At 40.6% G+C, this 18,321-nt stretch overlaps 1 protein-coding gene across 3 annotated transcripts; it reads left to right on the top strand.

The window, feature by feature from the left end:
* Window positions 1-472: 472 nt before the first annotated feature.
* Window positions 473-17,495, top strand: RB195_002334 (uncharacterized protein; the record flags this gene model as incomplete). Of its 3 annotated transcripts, none has more annotated exons than XM_064199551.1 (16): window positions 473-574; window positions 10,345-10,473; window positions 10,926-11,024; window positions 11,104-11,286; window positions 11,345-11,469; window positions 11,713-11,761; window positions 11,819-11,910; window positions 11,966-12,074; window positions 12,287-12,459; window positions 12,519-12,561; window positions 13,307-13,483; window positions 13,551-13,653; window positions 13,769-13,854; window positions 14,635-14,747; window positions 15,504-15,579; window positions 17,433-17,495. In XM_064199551.1, 16 exons carry the CDS (start codon window positions 473-475, stop codon window positions 17,493-17,495), a joined length of 1,722 nt encoding a protein of 573 aa, XP_064055432.1. The 3 variants fall into 3 exon arrangements, with proteins under 3 accessions (XP_064055432.1, XP_064055433.1, XP_064055434.1); XM_064199553.1 differs by having other exon boundaries at window positions 15,495-15,579; XM_064199552.1 differs by lacking the exon at window positions 473-574 and adding an exon at window positions 7,236-7,256.
* Window positions 17,496-18,321: the final 826 nt, after the last annotated feature.

The following is an 18,321-nucleotide window of genomic DNA, read 5'->3' as shown; positions in this document are numbered from 1 at the left end:
CAAAAGAGAAAAGTCTAGAAACCCAACTCGGGCATGGCATGGGTGGGTAGCTTATCTCCACCGTTAGCGGTTCCTTTTCATTTTCATGCATTATCAGCATTTCTGGGAATACAACCAAACGCAAAAGAAAGCGAAGAATTCGATATTTCTTCTACTAGAGATTTCCTGCGAAAACCTTTTGGACAGCGATATTTCCGAGTACAATAGGTTTTTAGACAGGATTTTCTCTTTTGTTGTCGTTTTTTTAGCTGCAAGAATTTTTTTGCAGAGAAATTTCTTAGACTGTCAAATTTTAGCAAATCAAAATGCGCGCCAGTCATATATGCGGTTCTCGCTTCTCGAAAATTAATTTCCTGTGGTGTTCATGTGTGGAACCACTGGCTGCACGTCGCTTCTATTTCACTTATCTCATCCTTGTTCGAGGTTACAACTCAATTCCTACTTTTGCAGATTGTAGGCCGCTGGTCGCGCAATGGCATCCGTCGCGGCGTGGTTGCCGTTCGCACGCGCGGCCGCCATCGGTTGGGTGCCAATAGCGCGACAACCGATGCCACAGGCACCGGTTGCTTTACAGGTACTGATTCTTATCTCTATAAATTTTCCAATTAATTCTGGTGTTTGTGGTTCTCGCGTTTTTGCTTAGCTGTGCTCTTTATTGTCCAGAAATGTTGTAATTGTCATCCTACTTGGCCTTCGTACTCAATGTGTCTGTGTCTCTCAATAACCTTCCGTCTCTGAGAACTTCTCTGTCCCTCTCTGCAAAACTGGCAAAGGTTCTGATAAACCTGCAAATTCAAGAGTATCCTTTGTGGTTTGGTAAATATCTTGTAGTTGGATGCATAAGTGTTTGCAAGAGAACTTAGACAGAATCTGATTTTTTTCAAAGAAAACATTGCCATTAACCGAGACGAAGTTTATGAGCAGAATGACGAGAAAATAATAATAGGAACACAAACAGAATGTTTTGGTGTCGAAGTTCGGATTACGAGGATGTTCGAGCAAGTTACGGTGTTTTCTTCTGTGATGAGCTCTCACTATGAATCATTTGGTTTGTAAACGATGGAGGAGGGCGCTAATGAAGTGAACGTTCCGTCCAGAAAATCCTTCGAGTGTTCCTAGAGAGTTCTTGCAGAAGTTCTCATCCGAAAGTCGGATTTCGCACGACGGGCGCGCAGTTCGCCGGCGTCGTTGCTCAGCTGAGCACAACAAGTGTGCGCGAGGGCTCTGTAATAATATGATAGTAATGCGGGTCGCGTTATTCGATATGCACATCAGCGATGAGACATAGCGTGTGTCCGACGGCGCCGACTTGCATTGCAATGTCACTCATTCAGTAGCATCAGTAGTGTTTTCTCCGACGATGCTCGGCTCTCTCCAAACAAGGGACGCCACACGTACTGGGAAACGGACAACTTATCCTTTTCTTGCTGAAACTTCCGGGTTCTGCTGTTACTGGAGTGCCAAATGCAAAAGGGTTGTGCAAATGTTCCAACATTCATTTCCACCAAAGTAGTGGACTGGTCACTACGACACAAATGAAGCGCTGCGGTACTGACATTGTGCTGCTTTCTTTCATATCTGAAACTCGCAGAGCTCACTGAATTGGTGCTCATCCCATTACAAAGACGTGCTTTTAGAAATGGTCTTCAAGAGTTTAAAATTTTAGCACAAATGCCCCAAATAAGGATGGTAATTGTTCCCAGAGGTGACATGGTTGTTAAAAAAAGTAGGAAAACATCAGAGAATGCAAACCTTACCTGTTTTGCAAATTCGGAAGTCCTTTTCCAGCAATTACCATTGCACAACAATTTTTAGGTAATTTCACCAATGCTGAATCATGTAGTTTTTTCAGACATGAGGAAAGCTATACTACTTGTAAATGCCCCGTGTAGCCGAAAAAAATCCCTATTAAGCTTACAGGAGCATAAATTCAGCCATATTCGTACGTTCCTCCGCACGCGACTTACTAATTGTGAAACAAATTGTAAGAAAAAGTCACAATTAAACCTTCTTTCGTCAAGAAATGGATCTATTCGCATCTCATGCAGTTTGATGCTTTCCGAAACCACGGCTAATTTGTTGCATTTAATTTGGAAAGTCCGTGGAGCTAGCGACCACCTATAAGTGAGTGCTTCTGAGATTCACATGAAAAATGTGCAGCTGAATTCATCATTTTATTTCCCACGGCTCATTTTGACAGTGCCCTCCGATTAAGAATTTCTCAGTTTTTGGATTTTATGTTCGGAATCTATAAATAATCTATATAATATTAAAATATATTTGAAATGGCAAGTCAGTTAAAGATGATAGTCAACATAGGGCACACTCAATCAGGAATGTAACACGCTTTTTTGACGGCCGCAGGAAAACGTTACCGCTTTCGTGTTAACGCAGCTTATACAGTTTTAAGAAATAACTAGTCTTTTCTTCTAAAATCACGTGAAACTTATTGATTAGATTCGTATGTTTCTATGATTCGAACATTCCTCACAACATTTAGGACTTTTTTAAAATCTGAATTCGCCTGACGTGCATCTGAATTCTGGATCGTCTGACTCCTTCCTCCATGAAGAGTCTGCATTCCTCGAATTTCCGGCACATGATCTGCCCCATTTCAAGTGCTTCTGAAGAGCGGGATTCCCAATTATCAGCTATTGTGAGCAAGAGTGCCCTTTCACTATTTCCTTGAATGCAACGAAAAAACCTTTGCATGCGTCAGGAAGTTCATTCCCCTCCATCCGCAATTCCAAAGACAACTGATGTACGTCATGTGCCCTCAGATTTGGAGTTCGCGAACGAATGGGCGCGTTGCATATCTGTAGTCGGGCCAACCTGCGTGATTTCTAGCACAATTAATGTGATCGGTTGCGCTCGAGGAGGAATCCTCGCTAGCTCTAATGGGGTTCCAGAGATGAGTGGCCGGTGTGCACGCTTAGTATCCTGAATCCTCCATACGATGATTAAGTCATTTTTAACGCTTCACGGCCTCTGGGTCTCAGCCAGCCGATAGTTTCATTACGACAAGGCTCCTCAAAACACCACAACTCCTCTTCCATTCCATGCGACTTTAAAGTGACCATAAAAAGGATGGTTTTCTATTTGCGACGTCTTTTATATTCAAATACATGAGCGATGACCTCGTACCCAAGGAAGTAGCAAACTTTCAAGGACCATTATTCCCGTAAATGTTGTCTTCAACCGAAGAGCGCCATTTTTTTGTATTTCTGAACGACTCAAGAAGATGTTTTCTAGTAAATGAACAGTTGAATATATACTATAATAATTCTATAATATAACTTATTCTAATTGAACAACGAGTAATTTCTACTTAATGTTTCTTTGAAAATTACTATTTTTAGCATTGCATTCTCAGAGGAATGTAACCTCTTTATTTGCGGTAAGCATTGATAGTGAGCATTTATACTCGCTCGCACTGCCGCTGTACTCCTATGGCTTGCATAACGGTTTTTTTTTTATTGCTGCGTTTACTAGCCGCCGCTCAACTTCGTCGTTTTCAGTCCGGAAGCCAAACCTTCGTGCTCAGTTTTCCAGACGTACTCTTGCATACACTCATGCGTGCAGGCTGTTTGTGCAAGTGTCGCTTGTCTGACATAAGCGACCAAATTCCATTTCAGATGTGTTTTTCCACATTCGCAGATCCTTTAAAGTGCTCACTCCTTGCAAATGTTCATGATTCATTGTAAACAAACGTGTCAGCTTAAAAATGGCTGCGTAAGCTAGACGTTCTTCCGTTCTTTTTCTCCGAGCAAGGATCAGAAACACCCGCTGTTTTGCTTACATAAAACACCTTCCAACCTTGAAGCAAAAGAAACGCTTGCCCGTCAGTGTCATTACAGAGTACGAACAATTTTCTTCAGTGGAATCTTATTTTTGTAGAAATATGCACAACAGAGGAGAGCAAGCGATAGCACATGTCTGTTTCGACTATGGAATCATTAATCAAGACATGTCGTTTCTGATAAATAGGAATTAGCAAGAAGCCCTGCAGATGAACCTACAAGAGAATGAACAAAAGTGAGCCGGGATGAGAATGCGGAAGGAGTCATAGGGGTCACAGGGGGAAATCTGTGTTTTTGTTTGATGAAATTTTCAAAAATAATGTTTTAGTTTTAATTTTTTGGAACATCCGCGAGGAATCATAATCCTACTTTGGGTAAAAAGAATTTAATAGTGAGTAAATGCTATGTATTATATGGCTATTTAATTGTGAACGAAGCAAATCCATAAATAAGAGAAAGTTGGAGAGCGATAAGATTATGTTTCTGGGCATTAACAGTGACTAGGGAAACAGACAACGCTGAAACTTCCATCTCTCGCCGGCAGTGCGAGCTTCAGTGAGAAAAGTGCGTAAGCTAAACTGAACGACATGCTGTTTTGACGAGTTGACCGCACGTATTCTTTGTGCATGCCGACAAAAAGATCGGGGAGGAGAATGACTGAGTGGTAGGAGAGCGAGAGCGAGCATAAACAACTTTGGAGAAGGTGAAGTTCCCCCCATAGAACTGATTCAATTCGTTTCTTCAATATATCTATGTCAAAACGTGGCTCACTCTCTTCACGGGCGAGCGATGGCGGGAACTTTGCGCATGCCGACTTTTTCCGACACTATCACAAACTTCCATTTTTTGACTATTCGAGGTGATCACGATTTCACCACTTTGTGATATTACCGTAGTTAGTTACTACAGTACGCTAGCGCTGAATTCAACTAGTTTCCGACCGTGATTAATGTCTCTTTATTTCCTTCATTCCTTTTTCTTCTTTTTATACTTTCCATGGCCGAAAGCAACTCTTTTCCACCTCTACACATGTTTTTCTTTATGATGGAGTCTTTTTGAATTATATCTCGTCTCGAAAGCAGCTGTTCTCGCATATGCGCGCACAGTTGAGACGTCCACGAATGTCAGACACGAATCGGCTCTGAGGGGCAACCCGGAAATTTGGAACGAGCACTCCGCCAGTATGTCGTTATGGGTTGGGAGCGTAAACATACTAGTATGAGAATTAGAAAATTGCGTAAAAAGAAACAGAAGAAAGCCAAAAAGGAGCTGAAAAATGGTAGAAAAGCATGTGAGGGGAAATGACCGTGAAATCTAGTTTTTCATGCTTATATGTTCATAGTAACAACATATTCATAGTTTCTAGAGATTTCACAAATGTCAGCAACCAGATCCATTTATCCTTAACTGAAAAGTGTAAAACCTTTCGAAACTTGTCGGGAAAAAGGATAGAATTTTTATAGGAAGTTTTTGTAGGACAGAAATACCTGAGGTATTTGAGTTTTTTTATCATTCTCCGAAGGGCAATTCTCTTGATTTTTCTCCGAAAACAACGTTATTTTCTGCGGTGAAGCACCCAGATTTTTTTCGCCACTTTTCATCTGTAGCCAGTAGTTCTTCTTTCCTTCACAGCTGAACATTAAAATAAATGTGGAGGTATGGTGTTTTCTGATAAGTTGAGGTTGAGTTGATACAAAATGATGAAGCTTCTCTTTTAAATTAAATGATAGAATGACTGCATTGTTCGAACGTCAGTTTGAAAAAAAATATGCTGCATATTCTAAAACATTGACGACCACGTTATTTTAAAAAAAATGCTGCTCAATTATTCTTCTTCTTGCTGGCACAACCTCTCTTATGAAAAACCCATCACTGGACACCTATCACTTGCCATCTCATTTACTAAGAAATTCCCCTCACTTCTCAGCAATAAATAAAGTCCCACATCGCCTTGTCCCACAAAGTGCAATCACAAGCCAGCTATACCGTAGAAACAGAGTAATCCGTATAGCCATGCCTTATTTCTTATTTTTCCACATCAGAGACAATTGCGACCATTTTTTCCTAATGTGAAACCAAGCCCTTTCCCATCCCTAAAGAATATACGCACCGTTTTTGACAAATAACTAGGGAACTCGATCAAAAGTACACTCATTGGTTGGTTGTCCTATCCAGTGGCGGATGGTCACCTCGCGCCCTTCTGCGATCTGTCCCGCGGCGCTGGACTCGCCATCCATCTGCACAGCGGTGGAACACAAGCTCCACCCCGTTGTACGAGTCTATTGGAGTTTCCGTGAAATGCGATCCGAAGCGACAGACATGGGTGTTTTGCCGTGCGCGTACATCCGTCGCTCATCGTCTACTGCTCAGACGACGATTACACTCGTGATGCAGAGGACCAAGGCGATTCCTGAAACCTGATCCACTAAAAGTTGTTCCCGTTGGACCGTTGGACCCTGGAAATCCCACGGTATCTAGTAGCGATGCGTCAGTGTGATGGGATTGTAACTCGTTCTTAGGAATTGCTCGAAACGGAGAGGGATGTCATGAAATCCAAATACGACTTAGCGTACAATTGTTCCTACAATGTGTTAAAATTTAGATTTCTAATTATATCATGTTTTAAATGAGAGAAAAGACTACAAGACAAAAAGAATGGATCTCTGGATAGTACGTATGAGAAATTGTTTAGTTGGGGATTGGTTGTGAGAACGTACATAGTCGCGTAGCTGCCGCTGCTCGATGTTTTTATTAGATTTCAAATTTATCGGGGAGCCATGATACACCGATGTGGTTGTAAGGGTTTCTATTATATGAAGACCACGAATCGAAATATTTCGACGAAGAATTTATTCAAACACAGAATTTAACTACTACTACTATTAACATTGGCCCAACGCTGCGAAATTGTCTGGGTTGGTCTCAAATAAGAGGGATTGGCGGATAAATTGAGATAATGCGCAAGAAAGAACCTCATATTCTGATCCAGAAAATATGTTAATAGCCGCAGCAGCTTTATTTGTGCCCATGGATTTGCTCTTCGGAAAGAGCTGTGATGGTGGAATCAGAAAGCACTCATCGGGTTGAAGTTGGGTGTTTGTAACGCTCAAATTGCGAACAATTTGCGTTCTGCCCAGGTACTCAGTGAAACCATTGTGGCACTGGAACGGCACTGCTGAAAACAATCGGAAGTGAACAAAAATTGGATGCCCAGTGAGACTGGAGCGCTTTTTTTCCGCTGCAGCATGTTTGCCATTCTCAGGCACTTTTCTGCAAAACGCACCAAGCTGGGGAACAATCCGCGCGGGAGTCTCCATGCTTCGATACTTCCAAAACATACAACTAGTGCACGCTTGAAATCACCTCCATCAATCGGCCGGTGTAGCCAGACGTGTTGAGGCCAAGCCTCACTGAGCACGACGACCACATCAAAATATGGAATCGCCTTCTTCAGCGGTGAGTTCGCTGTTATTTCGACGATCCATTCATCGATGATTGATCGATGGTTATTCGAATGTGTGAGTGTATGCATGTGGGTGACGTCAACGGTGTCAGCTGTTCGCATAGATGCGTTGCCTGAAATAACGTTAATGTTACACCCTGCCAATCAAGATGAAGTGCACTCAGTAGGCAAATTTTCAAAACCATGATGAACCATGAGGAACTATAATGAACTGGTCCTCTCGGTTTGGTGTGGAAAATTGCCATCCACAAACATATCGTGACGCCTCAGAACATTCTGTGCACTTTTTGGTGAGCTTTGAACCCTTGCCCTCAGATTGTGAACTGCTGCTGCCGGAATTTCGTGGAATCTGTCGATCAATTGTCTGTAGATAAAGGAAGCCGAAAATTGCTCCTTCTATATTTCACTGTTTTGTCACCAAAAGCATAGCTAAGTGGCAGCCTCTACCCAAAAAAAAAATCAAAATTGTCAAAATGTCCGAAGATCCAAAGGAAAATTCAAAAAGTGCATTCATGAGCGTGAGGTGCTAATAGAACTAGAGATGCTTGCATGTAAAATTCTGTCATCTAGCGAATCTCCATGAAACCTGCATACACATTTCTAATGTCACCACAATTGTATGCTAAATAATAGCAAAGGCCAACACAAACACACAAACACACACACACACACACATACACACACATACACACACACATACACACTTCGTCTCTTATTACGTCTCTTATTACTATTGAGCGAGAACTGATCCTGATAACTATTCGTCCTCTTGACCAAGAACTGGTCTCGATGACTTTTTGATCTCTTTAAATCCATTCCACTGCTGTTATTTTAGCAGTCTCACGTCTGTTGCTTATCTCTGCATATGTTTTGCAACTGTTTCAGTCTCTCCTGGATTTAACGGAAATATCTTTATTCTCTAACACTTTGTTTCCATATTTTTATCCATCATTAAACTGCGCAAAAATCCTAGCGTGCAACAAAAATAAATTAGCATGAGCCGGAATCTTTGTGATTCACATTTGCTGCTTCCATGGCAGTTCATCTTAAGGGACTTAGAAAAAATTTAAAAGGAATTGAAAAAATCTTGAAAAATCTTGAAAATCTTTAAAAAATTTACTTAAGGGAGAAAAAAAAGACTTAGAAAATTGTTTCTGTTTTTTTCAAATAGTTAGTTCCTTCTAGGCAAATCCTTTTCCTGTCTAGTTTTGCTCCTATCTTTGTTTCAGTGAAGATTTTTCTCGTAGCTTCTCTTCTTGACCGCACATAGGATGTGTACTGATCGATGCAATCGACAAGAGGGGCGTGGCCGGGTTGTCACGATTGGCTCACTCAACTCAGTCTGGAAGCCCTCTGCGCCAAAGTTTCCTACACCTTGAATTGGGTTTAATATGTGCACTTTCAACATGTTGGAGCCAGCGAACACCAATATGACTAGAAAAGGAGTGTTTTTAATGGATCAATTACTGTTCCCCCTCTTACTTTGTGTCTTCCCCTTTACTTTTGATGGTTTTAAATCTTTCGCCGGCCGGTTTGTTTGCGGTTGAAATTCGGATTTCAGTTCTAAATTTGCCTAAATAGATAATAGTAATAATATGAATATACTTTTCAATATCAACGTTCACACATTTTTCGCTTCCCGAAACCCTTCCAGTCTTATGCTCTCATCCGAGCTGAAAAAGACGCTAAGTCGCTTTCCTCAGATCATTTAATAAATTGTTCTGCTTTATTTTATGAGTTCTTAACTATGTACGGATTACGGTAGTCGAATTTGTTCGCTCATGTCAGCGGCATGTAGTGCAAACATGCGTGACTACCGTCACATTGGCGTGTCAGTTCATCTTTCGTTTCATTTCATGCTCACTTTTCGACAAGAATTCCATTATACGATTGTTGGCGTGGACACACGTCTCTTTTGTGGTGTCAGGTTATGTGTGAAAATATCGATCATGGTCCACGAGCGTGTAGAGCAAAATAGTAACGGGAGAAATGACGACATCAACACGACTTGTTCCGGTAATGCTAACACGGCAACATATTTTGCTTCCGCTTGTAACAGTAAAGCCATGCGAAGGCTGTGTTAAGTAAAGTAAAGGGGACCATGTTTGTGTCGTGATCTATGTAGCAGGACTACAATCAAGCGTTATTTATTTTTGAAGGGCTACTTCACACGTGATATTCATTAAGTATTTTATTTATTTATAAATATAAAGTATTTTATTAATTTATATAGGAAGACCGAGTTTCGTCGAGTTCGTTTTTTATGAAGCTTCAAAAACGGAGGCTACGCTCAATCTCCACCCATTTAGCTTTTGCTTGGTTACCGAAAATTTTCCAAGACCACCTTGAGAATGCTTAGTCGGGAAGAAAAATTGAAGACGTTCCTCACCCAGGAAGAAATGTGCTCGTGATTTGGCCACGGATCCTGGTGGTGAAAAAAACACGTTTTCGCAACGCATTCTTGAATTTTCTTCCTTTTCACTCTTGAAAATTTCTGGATGGTTCTAGGGAATTTTTCGTGCCTTAGGTGAAGATACGCGTCACACGTTGGCGCCTTAACATAAAAATATCTTCTCCTCTGAGAGAACTGGATGCTGGTGGGTCCGCGCAACTTCTTCTTGTCACTGAGACATTTTTTAATCCACACAATGCTTCAGCCCACACTTCTCACCAGTGCAGAGAACACCTTTTTTTCTGTTTTCACGAGAATGATTGACGAGTAAACAAATGGTGCTAGATTTGTAAAGTGAAACACAATCCAGCAAGTAATGGATCAAAGGAAGATGAAATCCTTTTCCTGGTCATGTTTTGGAAAAAAGCTTCAGAATCTATTCTTTGCCAACAGGAATATCGGCAAATTACTCACTTACATATGGCTGTCATTGTAAACCCATTCAGTCCATGTGCTTTATGTGATCGTTCTTCAGTTATGACAACCAATACCTGCAGGAATATGCTGTAATAATGTGACGTTTTCGGGTTTCGATGTATTTAGGGAAATCAAGTGGATTTTCAAAAGTCTCTATATTCCCTAGGGCGATAGATGTTCCCACATTCGTATTGATTACCTAGCGGTTTCAGGCAAAAGATCTAGCAGTTGATCACGTGTCTGACGAGAAATTGTCTATCAATATCTCAGGACGGAAGTTTGAAACATGGAAAAATACGTTGGAAAAATTCCCTGAGACGTTATTAGGATCGAATGAGAAGGTATTTCTTCTTGTCTATTAATTTTGACTCTTTATCTGTCAGTTCTCCTTTTTTGTCATCATTATTCTACCAGTAATTGGTATTATGTTTATTGATTACTTTCTTATTTGCTTATTTTCCCGATACTATATGCAGTTTAGAATTTTTATTACCCTTTTCTCTATCATTGCTCCTTAAATTCCGATTTTTCAAAGCAAAACTTTTTTCTCGCTTTTTTGGAGTGGATCCTAAACCATTCATGCGTCACAATTTTAACGTACATACCTGTTACTGTTTTTCTGGAGCCCTGAAAATGACCGTGACGTGTCGGAACTTATTATCCCTCTACTTTTCTCTCTTTGCGCACTTTTATTTATTTATACAATTTCAGCAGAAAAAATTCACTCGATTTCCAAAGATAAGGAATGCACTTTTTTCTTTCTGCAGAGTCCTCTCCTGATTCTCCCTTTCAGGAGTTTTTCTACGACGAAGATACGGGCGAGTACTTTTTCGACCGAGATCCCGACATTTTCCGACATATCCTCACTTTCTACCGCACTGGCAAATTACATGTGAGTGAAAGTTACCGTACCCCTAGTACAGCGCAAGTAAAGCAAGTGCAATTACAGTGCAACATTAATCCTATTACAGTATCCCCGGCACGAATGTCTTGTTGCGTACGACGAGGAGTTGTCGTTTTTTGGCATCATGCCAGATTTAATAAGTGACTGTTGTTATGAAGATTACAAGGATAAAAAACGGGAAAATCAGGAACGATTATTGGAAGAGAGGATCGAAAATACGGATGCGACAAAACTTAAGCAAACCTTGCAAGTATGCGTTGATTCATTGGAATAGTATGGATCACCTATTAAATTTTCGATTTTTGCAGCAAAAAATGTGGGCAGCATTCGAGAATCCTCATACGTCCTCGGTCGCGCTCGTTTTCTATTATGTCACGGGTTTTTTCATTGCCGTTTCTGTATTGTGTAATATTATTGAAACCATTCCTTGCTGGTAAGCTACGATACATTTTGAATTTGTCCATTTTTACTCGATAGGTGGCAGAGAAACGAAGAGCTCTTCGAGAAAAAAGACATTTGACTACTAAATATATTGGTTTCAAATTGGGCCAGTCTCTGTATTTCGTTGCTAATTGCATAGACAGTATGGAATTGCATTTGATCAACTCCGCTCACCTTCTTTTAAAACTCCTCCCATCCTCAACCATGGGCTCTACGAAACGCTAGTTCATTATAGGTATATCAACGACACCCCTACCTCCTGTGGAGATGCCTATGAGAAACAAGTAAGTCTTTTTGGACATCCCTACCGATAGAACCGGCCCATAAATAGATTTTTACAGTTTTTTGTGCTAGATACCGCTTGCGTTATCATATTTACGATAGAATATTTGTTGCGATTGTATGCGGCACCGGATCGATGTCGTTTTCTGAGGTGAGCGATCTTCTCGTTAGTTACGGTGATTGCATCGAAACCGTTGATTCTCTAGGTCAATAATGAGCGTCATTGATGTGGTCGCAATTCTACCATACTACGTAGGATTGGGTTTACAGAATAATAAGGACGTGTCAGGAGCGTTCGTCACTCTACGAGTATTCGTGCGTTTTTCTGCCATTTTCTCCTATGAGTCTATTCTTTTGGCACGCTATCTAAGAGAGAAAGAGAACTCAGGCAGAACTAAAAAGAAAATAGAAGATTTCCTTCTGAATCCGTAGTGTTTTAATTCAAGTGAGAATGCGCACTAAATGTGCTTTCATTCTAGAGAGAAGTTCTAAAAAATAGGAAATATTGTCGTCCATTCATTTTTTAGCGAGTATTTCGAATATTCAAATTTTCACGGCATTCCCAAGGCCTTCGAATACTCGGCTACACTTTGAAGTCGTGTGCATCTGAACTCGGCTTCCTCGTATTCTCGTTGGCTATGGCTATTATCATTTTTGCTACCATTATGTATTACGCCGAGAAGAAAGTGAATGACACAAGGTATTACGAATTTTCGAAAAACTTCCCGCAATTCTAAATGTTTACGCAACGAATTTAAGGTTTACTTCAATTCCGGCTGCTTTCTGGTACACTATTGTTACGGTCAGTTCCTCGTTCTTTTCCCAGTTTTTCTTCATTACCTTTTTGTACTGTCTCTTAAAAGTGCAGAGAACAACTCGCAAAAGCTAGCGATGGTCGGGTTCTCGAAAGTTACACCAGTCTAGAGGTTTCTTTAGTTCAGAAGGAAAAGCAAAGAATCAGAAATTTCACCTTTATTCACGGGAAAGCGACCGCTCAACGATAATTATGAGAAACACCAAACAAATAACAAGCAAATGAACCTTGAAGGAAACACGAGCACCAAGATCGAAAACTCAATATTTATTCCTATAGGAAAACATAATTAAGAAAAGCACTGGATGACAAAAACGGAAAACCGAACAGAATAACGCGATTTTCGAGAGCGGTTCTCAAATCGCAATCGCATCGTTCGTTTGATCGTTTACTGAGGTCCCTTTCATAGCAACCACAAAAACAGCATTGCTATTCATTTGCTGTTGAGTTGATTTGTTTTCTTCTAAGGCCGCTTTCTTTGCCAGCTCAGATAATAATTCCGTAAATGATGAAACTACTGAAGAAAAGTGATCACTGGTGGTCTTTGGTGTGACTCCACGGCTACGCATTCGCTCCGCTCAGTCCTGATTTTTTTTGCCGATCCGAGTTTTTAAAATTAAGATTGATGAATCGAATCCACTTGAATCTGTCTCAGCAACCATGTTCTTGCTCTTGTTCAAGGGAAAAATACAAAACGAGGATGAAATTTACCTAATCTCCCAATGAATTTCAGCTCACCACACTTGGTTACGGTGATATGGTGCCGTCGACGGTAATGGGAAAGATTGTCGGCGGTATATGTTCGCTGTCCGGTGTGCTTGTTATCGCTCTACCAGTACCAGTTATTGTCAGCAATTTCTCTCGAATCTATCATCAAAATCAACGAGCTGACAAGCGGCGAGCGCAGAAAGTGGGTTTTTTTTCTCGGCTGTCGTTCAAGGGCTTGTTTAAATTTTACATGTTGTGTACTCTTCCAGAAAGCCCGACTTGCACGTATTCGTATCGTGAAGAACGCATCCGGTCAAGCACTTTTCAATAAGAAAAAGGCGCACGAAGCTAGGATGCAAGCGTTTGAGCAAGGTCTTTTTTTTGTATATGTTAGCTGAGACATTTGGAAAAGTTCTGTTAGCACGTTGAGAGGGTCATCCTGAGAATTGAATACGAGGCGACTACAACATGTCATTTGATATTCTAGGTCTGCTTTCATTTGATGCGCTACGAGATGAGGATATCTTTGAGATCCAACATCACCACCTGTTGCAGTGTCTCGAAAAGGCGACGGTAAGTGAAGAGAGACCTTTTTTGGAACTCACTCGTTCACCCGAGCTGAGCTGGCGGCTAATACGATGGGAGTACTCCTTGACTTTTTACTGCAGTAATGATGCCCTGTGATTGGGAAAAACTGGCAAGGTAAAAAACAAGGACTTCAGATGAGCAGAACAGTGGAGGCTATTTCTTAAAAAAAAGAATAGAATAGATTAGCAAATGATGAAATGAAATTGATTATCAGTTCAAATAAAATATGTGATATAAGTCCACGAGACGTGTCTTCATTCAGATAATTCTATTTGTTGACTATACGCCTGTAAGCGAAACTAAAAATGGTGCCATCGGCTTAGTTAGAAGTGACTCACCGACTAAACTAAGTATATCTATATATTTAAATACAAAGACTTAATTAGGGGATTTAATTTAGAAGTTATGAGGCACTAAAATTTCCGGGAAATGTTTATTGTTGCTAATTTCCTCCTTCCTCCCTCCTAACTTTTCGTTCTCCGAGAGGATAATCCTACATTGTGAAGAAAAAAAACATAAAGTGCTTGGCGTCAATCATTCTGTTTAGAATACACCAACGCGCTTCAATTTAAGCGCAGGAAACGTAGAGTAATCCATCTGATTCCGTAGTGCACATCCAAGTAGTTTTTCTATTGGCCAGAGATCTCATCGAGACAAAATGGCATCTTCTTTGAGATGATGTTAGGTACTTACTAAAGGAATTAGCTTCTGATTTCTGGATGAAAAGAGTTCAAACCTCGGACTGACTATGTCTCTGATCTTCAGGAACGAGAATTTGTGGAGAGTGATGTCACATTCGATGGGGGCCATTCGACTCCACCAATTTCTGAGACATCGTCCTTGAGCACTGTCAGGCCACTGAAGCGAAAGCGAAAATGGTGAGTTAAACTTGTTTTCCTTTTCATCTTCTTGCTAATTTACACTTAAGTTTTATCATCTGGTGAACATCTAGTAATCAGTTGTGACGTAGTTGACCCCAAGAATATTTTATGCACTAAGACGGGCAAAACTCAGGACCAAGAAACAACGGCGAATGAGATTTTTGTGAGAGCTCTTCCGAATTTTAATTCACTTCCACGGCAGGCACGTGTGTAATATGGATGATGTGCACAATTTGAGGGGAACCGCTTTTATTTCACTTCTGCACGCTTTCTAATTAGTTCTTCCTCAACCAGACCTAATTAGTAAGTTCCGAAATCTTGGATTGTGCAGCAAAGGAAGAAGTAAAAGTGATTCTGGGACGTTTCTTTTTTTTTTGCTAAAAAATGTTTATATCACCTCGGACACAGAGAGTTTGCTGAATCGGTTTTCGCAACCGAGATTTGCCCCAATTACGGAAACAGCAAACAGTTCTTATTCATTCCGTTTTCCGGATGCACTTGTAGTCCCTTGTTTATTTGATATGAAAGTGGCTCTTCTGCGCTAATGCTAATGCGCAACGATTTTGCGTACGAAATGACACCTATGCCCTACATTTTTGAATTTTTTCGGGTGATGAATTAAACACAGGACCGTTGATTCTTCCGTAAAACCAGCGCCAAAGCGGGGATTGTCTTCGAGCTGTTCTCAGATTTTTTTCTTACTTAGAACAAATATATCTGTAGTTTTAAACTTTCCCAATGTAGTATTCGCAGGTGGTGCGTGCGAGGAGAAGACGATCCCGAAGAGGAACGGGAAACGAGGGTAACATTCAATCAAAGTATGAACCAGGTAAGTGGGAAACACGTTTGAGCTTATTGTCGTCAACAATTTGAGTTTTGTATGGCGAACGTTATGCTGCATTGTCGGCAAGATTGTCAGGGGACGATTTTATTGGAGGCCTGTGGTTCCTCTAGCGTTTCGTCTTTTCAAAAACCACTGAAATCGGTTCAAAATGCTCAGATGCCGCTTTTATAACTCGACTTCCGTTCTTCTTATTTTTCCTCCCTATCTCTTTCTTTCTTTCTTTCTTTCTCTTTCTCTCTCTCTCTCGCTCTCTCTCTCTGTCAGCCTTCGATGTCTTCCCAGTACTCACTGTACATAAACCTTTCTATAGGGAAAAAATACTAGAGACTGACAAAACGGAGCTAGTGAGGTCCCGTGTAAGCTAGATTTTAGCCCAAAGCAAAATCTGCACGCTTTGCAGTACTTCGGTGTGGTAATGATGTCTATGTAGATGCGTACGAAAATACACAACTCACCATCTGTTACGGTATCTTTTGTCGATAAGAACACACTTTTCTAACCCTGAAAGTTAAAGTTAAGAGTTTGAAGCTAAGGTTTACCCTAAGAGTTTGAAAACCCTATAAGTATGACGCAGAGCCGTTGTATTTGAATACTTTTTGAAATATCGTCATCATAAACTGATCAGATCCCTAGAGAAAAGTTCAGCAGATCAAAATAGACCCAAAACTAAGTGAGATTCAGTATTCGATTCAGTCGTTATATTGTGCCAAAACATTACATACGTTAGAATCAAAGCCGTAAGGCACAAATCATCAGAATCGAAACGAAGAAAATTTGAGGAGGTCTACGACGATGTGCAAAATGGGCAGTTCCTGAAAGAGCTAGCAACTTTTTAGCTTTCATATTCCTGTCCTTCAGCAGTTACCAAGTCGCACATGATGTTTTCTGGAGCTGCGAGGATTTTCCAAGTTTACCAGAGGGGTGAATGCTCACCGAACTGCAACGATTTGTAAGAAAAAGTCTAGTTAATGTCCTTAGAGAGGAATATTTGCCTAGAGAAGCTTTGCGATAACGTAACGGATGAAATTGCAGGATTGCAACGTAGCCAAACTATCATCAAACAAAAGGTGTTTGTACAAATTTTCTCTTTTTCATTAGATCACGACTATTGGGCGGAATCAATTTAACACGCCCGCGGACAATTAAAGGCAGCAACCACGAATCTAAGGCGGTGCAGGTTTCAGATGGAGCATTCTTATAAGGGATAGTAGATTATGGAGAGCAGAATGATTCCGTCCATCTCTTCCTAGTTGCCGTAAAAAACGGCCCGGAAGTTGCGGCGCAGCACAAGGCTGGCGCGCTCCACTCGAACTCCCTGTAGAAAATAGTGCAGAACGCCCGAAGCCGTATCTTCCAGACCGTTTTTTACGGCAATTAGGAGGAAATGGACGGAATCATCCTCCTTTCCATAATCTTCTATCCCGTATACGAATACTCCACCTGAAATCCGTACCACCTCAGATTCGTGGAGAGATGCCTTAAACTCTCAAACGCAGTTGACGGGGTCTTGTCTTGTCGTACAGTATGGCGCTTAGATCAGATCAAGGTCTGCTAAGACTTCTAGTAACTTTAAAAGGCTTTGGGTATAGGTAATAAACAAAAACGTTTCTTTTTCGACTCTCAATAACCCCGTAAACATCTACCGGGGTAGGTAGGTTTTCGCAGCCTGCGCTATGGTAGAAATGCGTGGCATGAGTTACGTCCAATGCGAGGCGGTTCTCGGGACAAACGTAAGTGTCAGTAATGCTTACCAACTAATAAATAAGTGTGCAAACAAATCGATTTCTTTGGGAAAGTTGCTTCTTTACTGCCTCTAGAAACTGTTACTGATATTTTAGGTTCACGAAAGGACACCTGATGAGAAAGTCGAATTGCACAACATTTGTGTATCACAACTATAATTCCACGGCAGAAGCGGGTGAAATCGTGTGAGGAGATCTGCCGTTCTATGAATCTCAGCTAGTGTTCTTAATGCTCAGTGAAGTCAGAAACATGTGATGTGATCGCGAATTCAATTTGTTCGTCTAATTGTTTGCTATCAATCATTTGAAATACATGTGGTCCTAAGATGAACCTCACGTGTTCTTCTGATCTTCAAAATTGGATCAAATCAAATGTCTACTTAATGATTCAGTGTTAGGATCATTTGAATTCACATATACATATATTTATATTACATATGAGAAATTTATATCCAGATTATTTGTTACGGGTAAATGAATTGTACTTTTTCCTTCTTCTCCATTTTCGCTCAAATAACGTCGAATTAAAAATGAAGCGTTTTGAGAAGGTGTTGCGTGTATTTACTCACTTAAAACAATTGGGACGGTATACTGGACTATTTGTTATCACATATACGGTCTTCCTCTAATGCTTCGTAATCCGAAATGTTTCAGTGGCGTGGGTGGGTGTGATGGATGCAACATGTACGTCATCGAGGAACAGAAATTTTGGTGATAACTCATATAACTTGGTGATAACTAATAATAACAAACAAAATAATATCTTTACTTTTTACTGGCTCTATTACAGAATTTACAATGCAAAATCTACAAATAAATTGACACGAATTAGACAGACATGGAAGAAGCAGTGAGATCCGGCGGAAATTTTTTGAATGGTCAAGGTTTGGTAGTGAACATCAACTAAAAGCAGGCCGAAGTTGTCCGGTTGTATGAACAGCATGACCACGATTCTTTCCAGAAAGTAGCGTAAAATTTGTCGACT

This window comes from Necator americanus, chromosome IV (assembly GCF_031761385.1).
Source record: "Necator americanus strain Aroian chromosome IV, whole genome shotgun sequence".
NCBI classification, from domain to species: domain Eukaryota; kingdom Metazoa; phylum Nematoda; class Chromadorea; order Rhabditida; family Ancylostomatidae; genus Necator; species Necator americanus.
The sequence above is the reverse complement of the archived record's forward strand: the minus strand, read 5'-3'. Positions and strand labels throughout refer to the sequence as shown.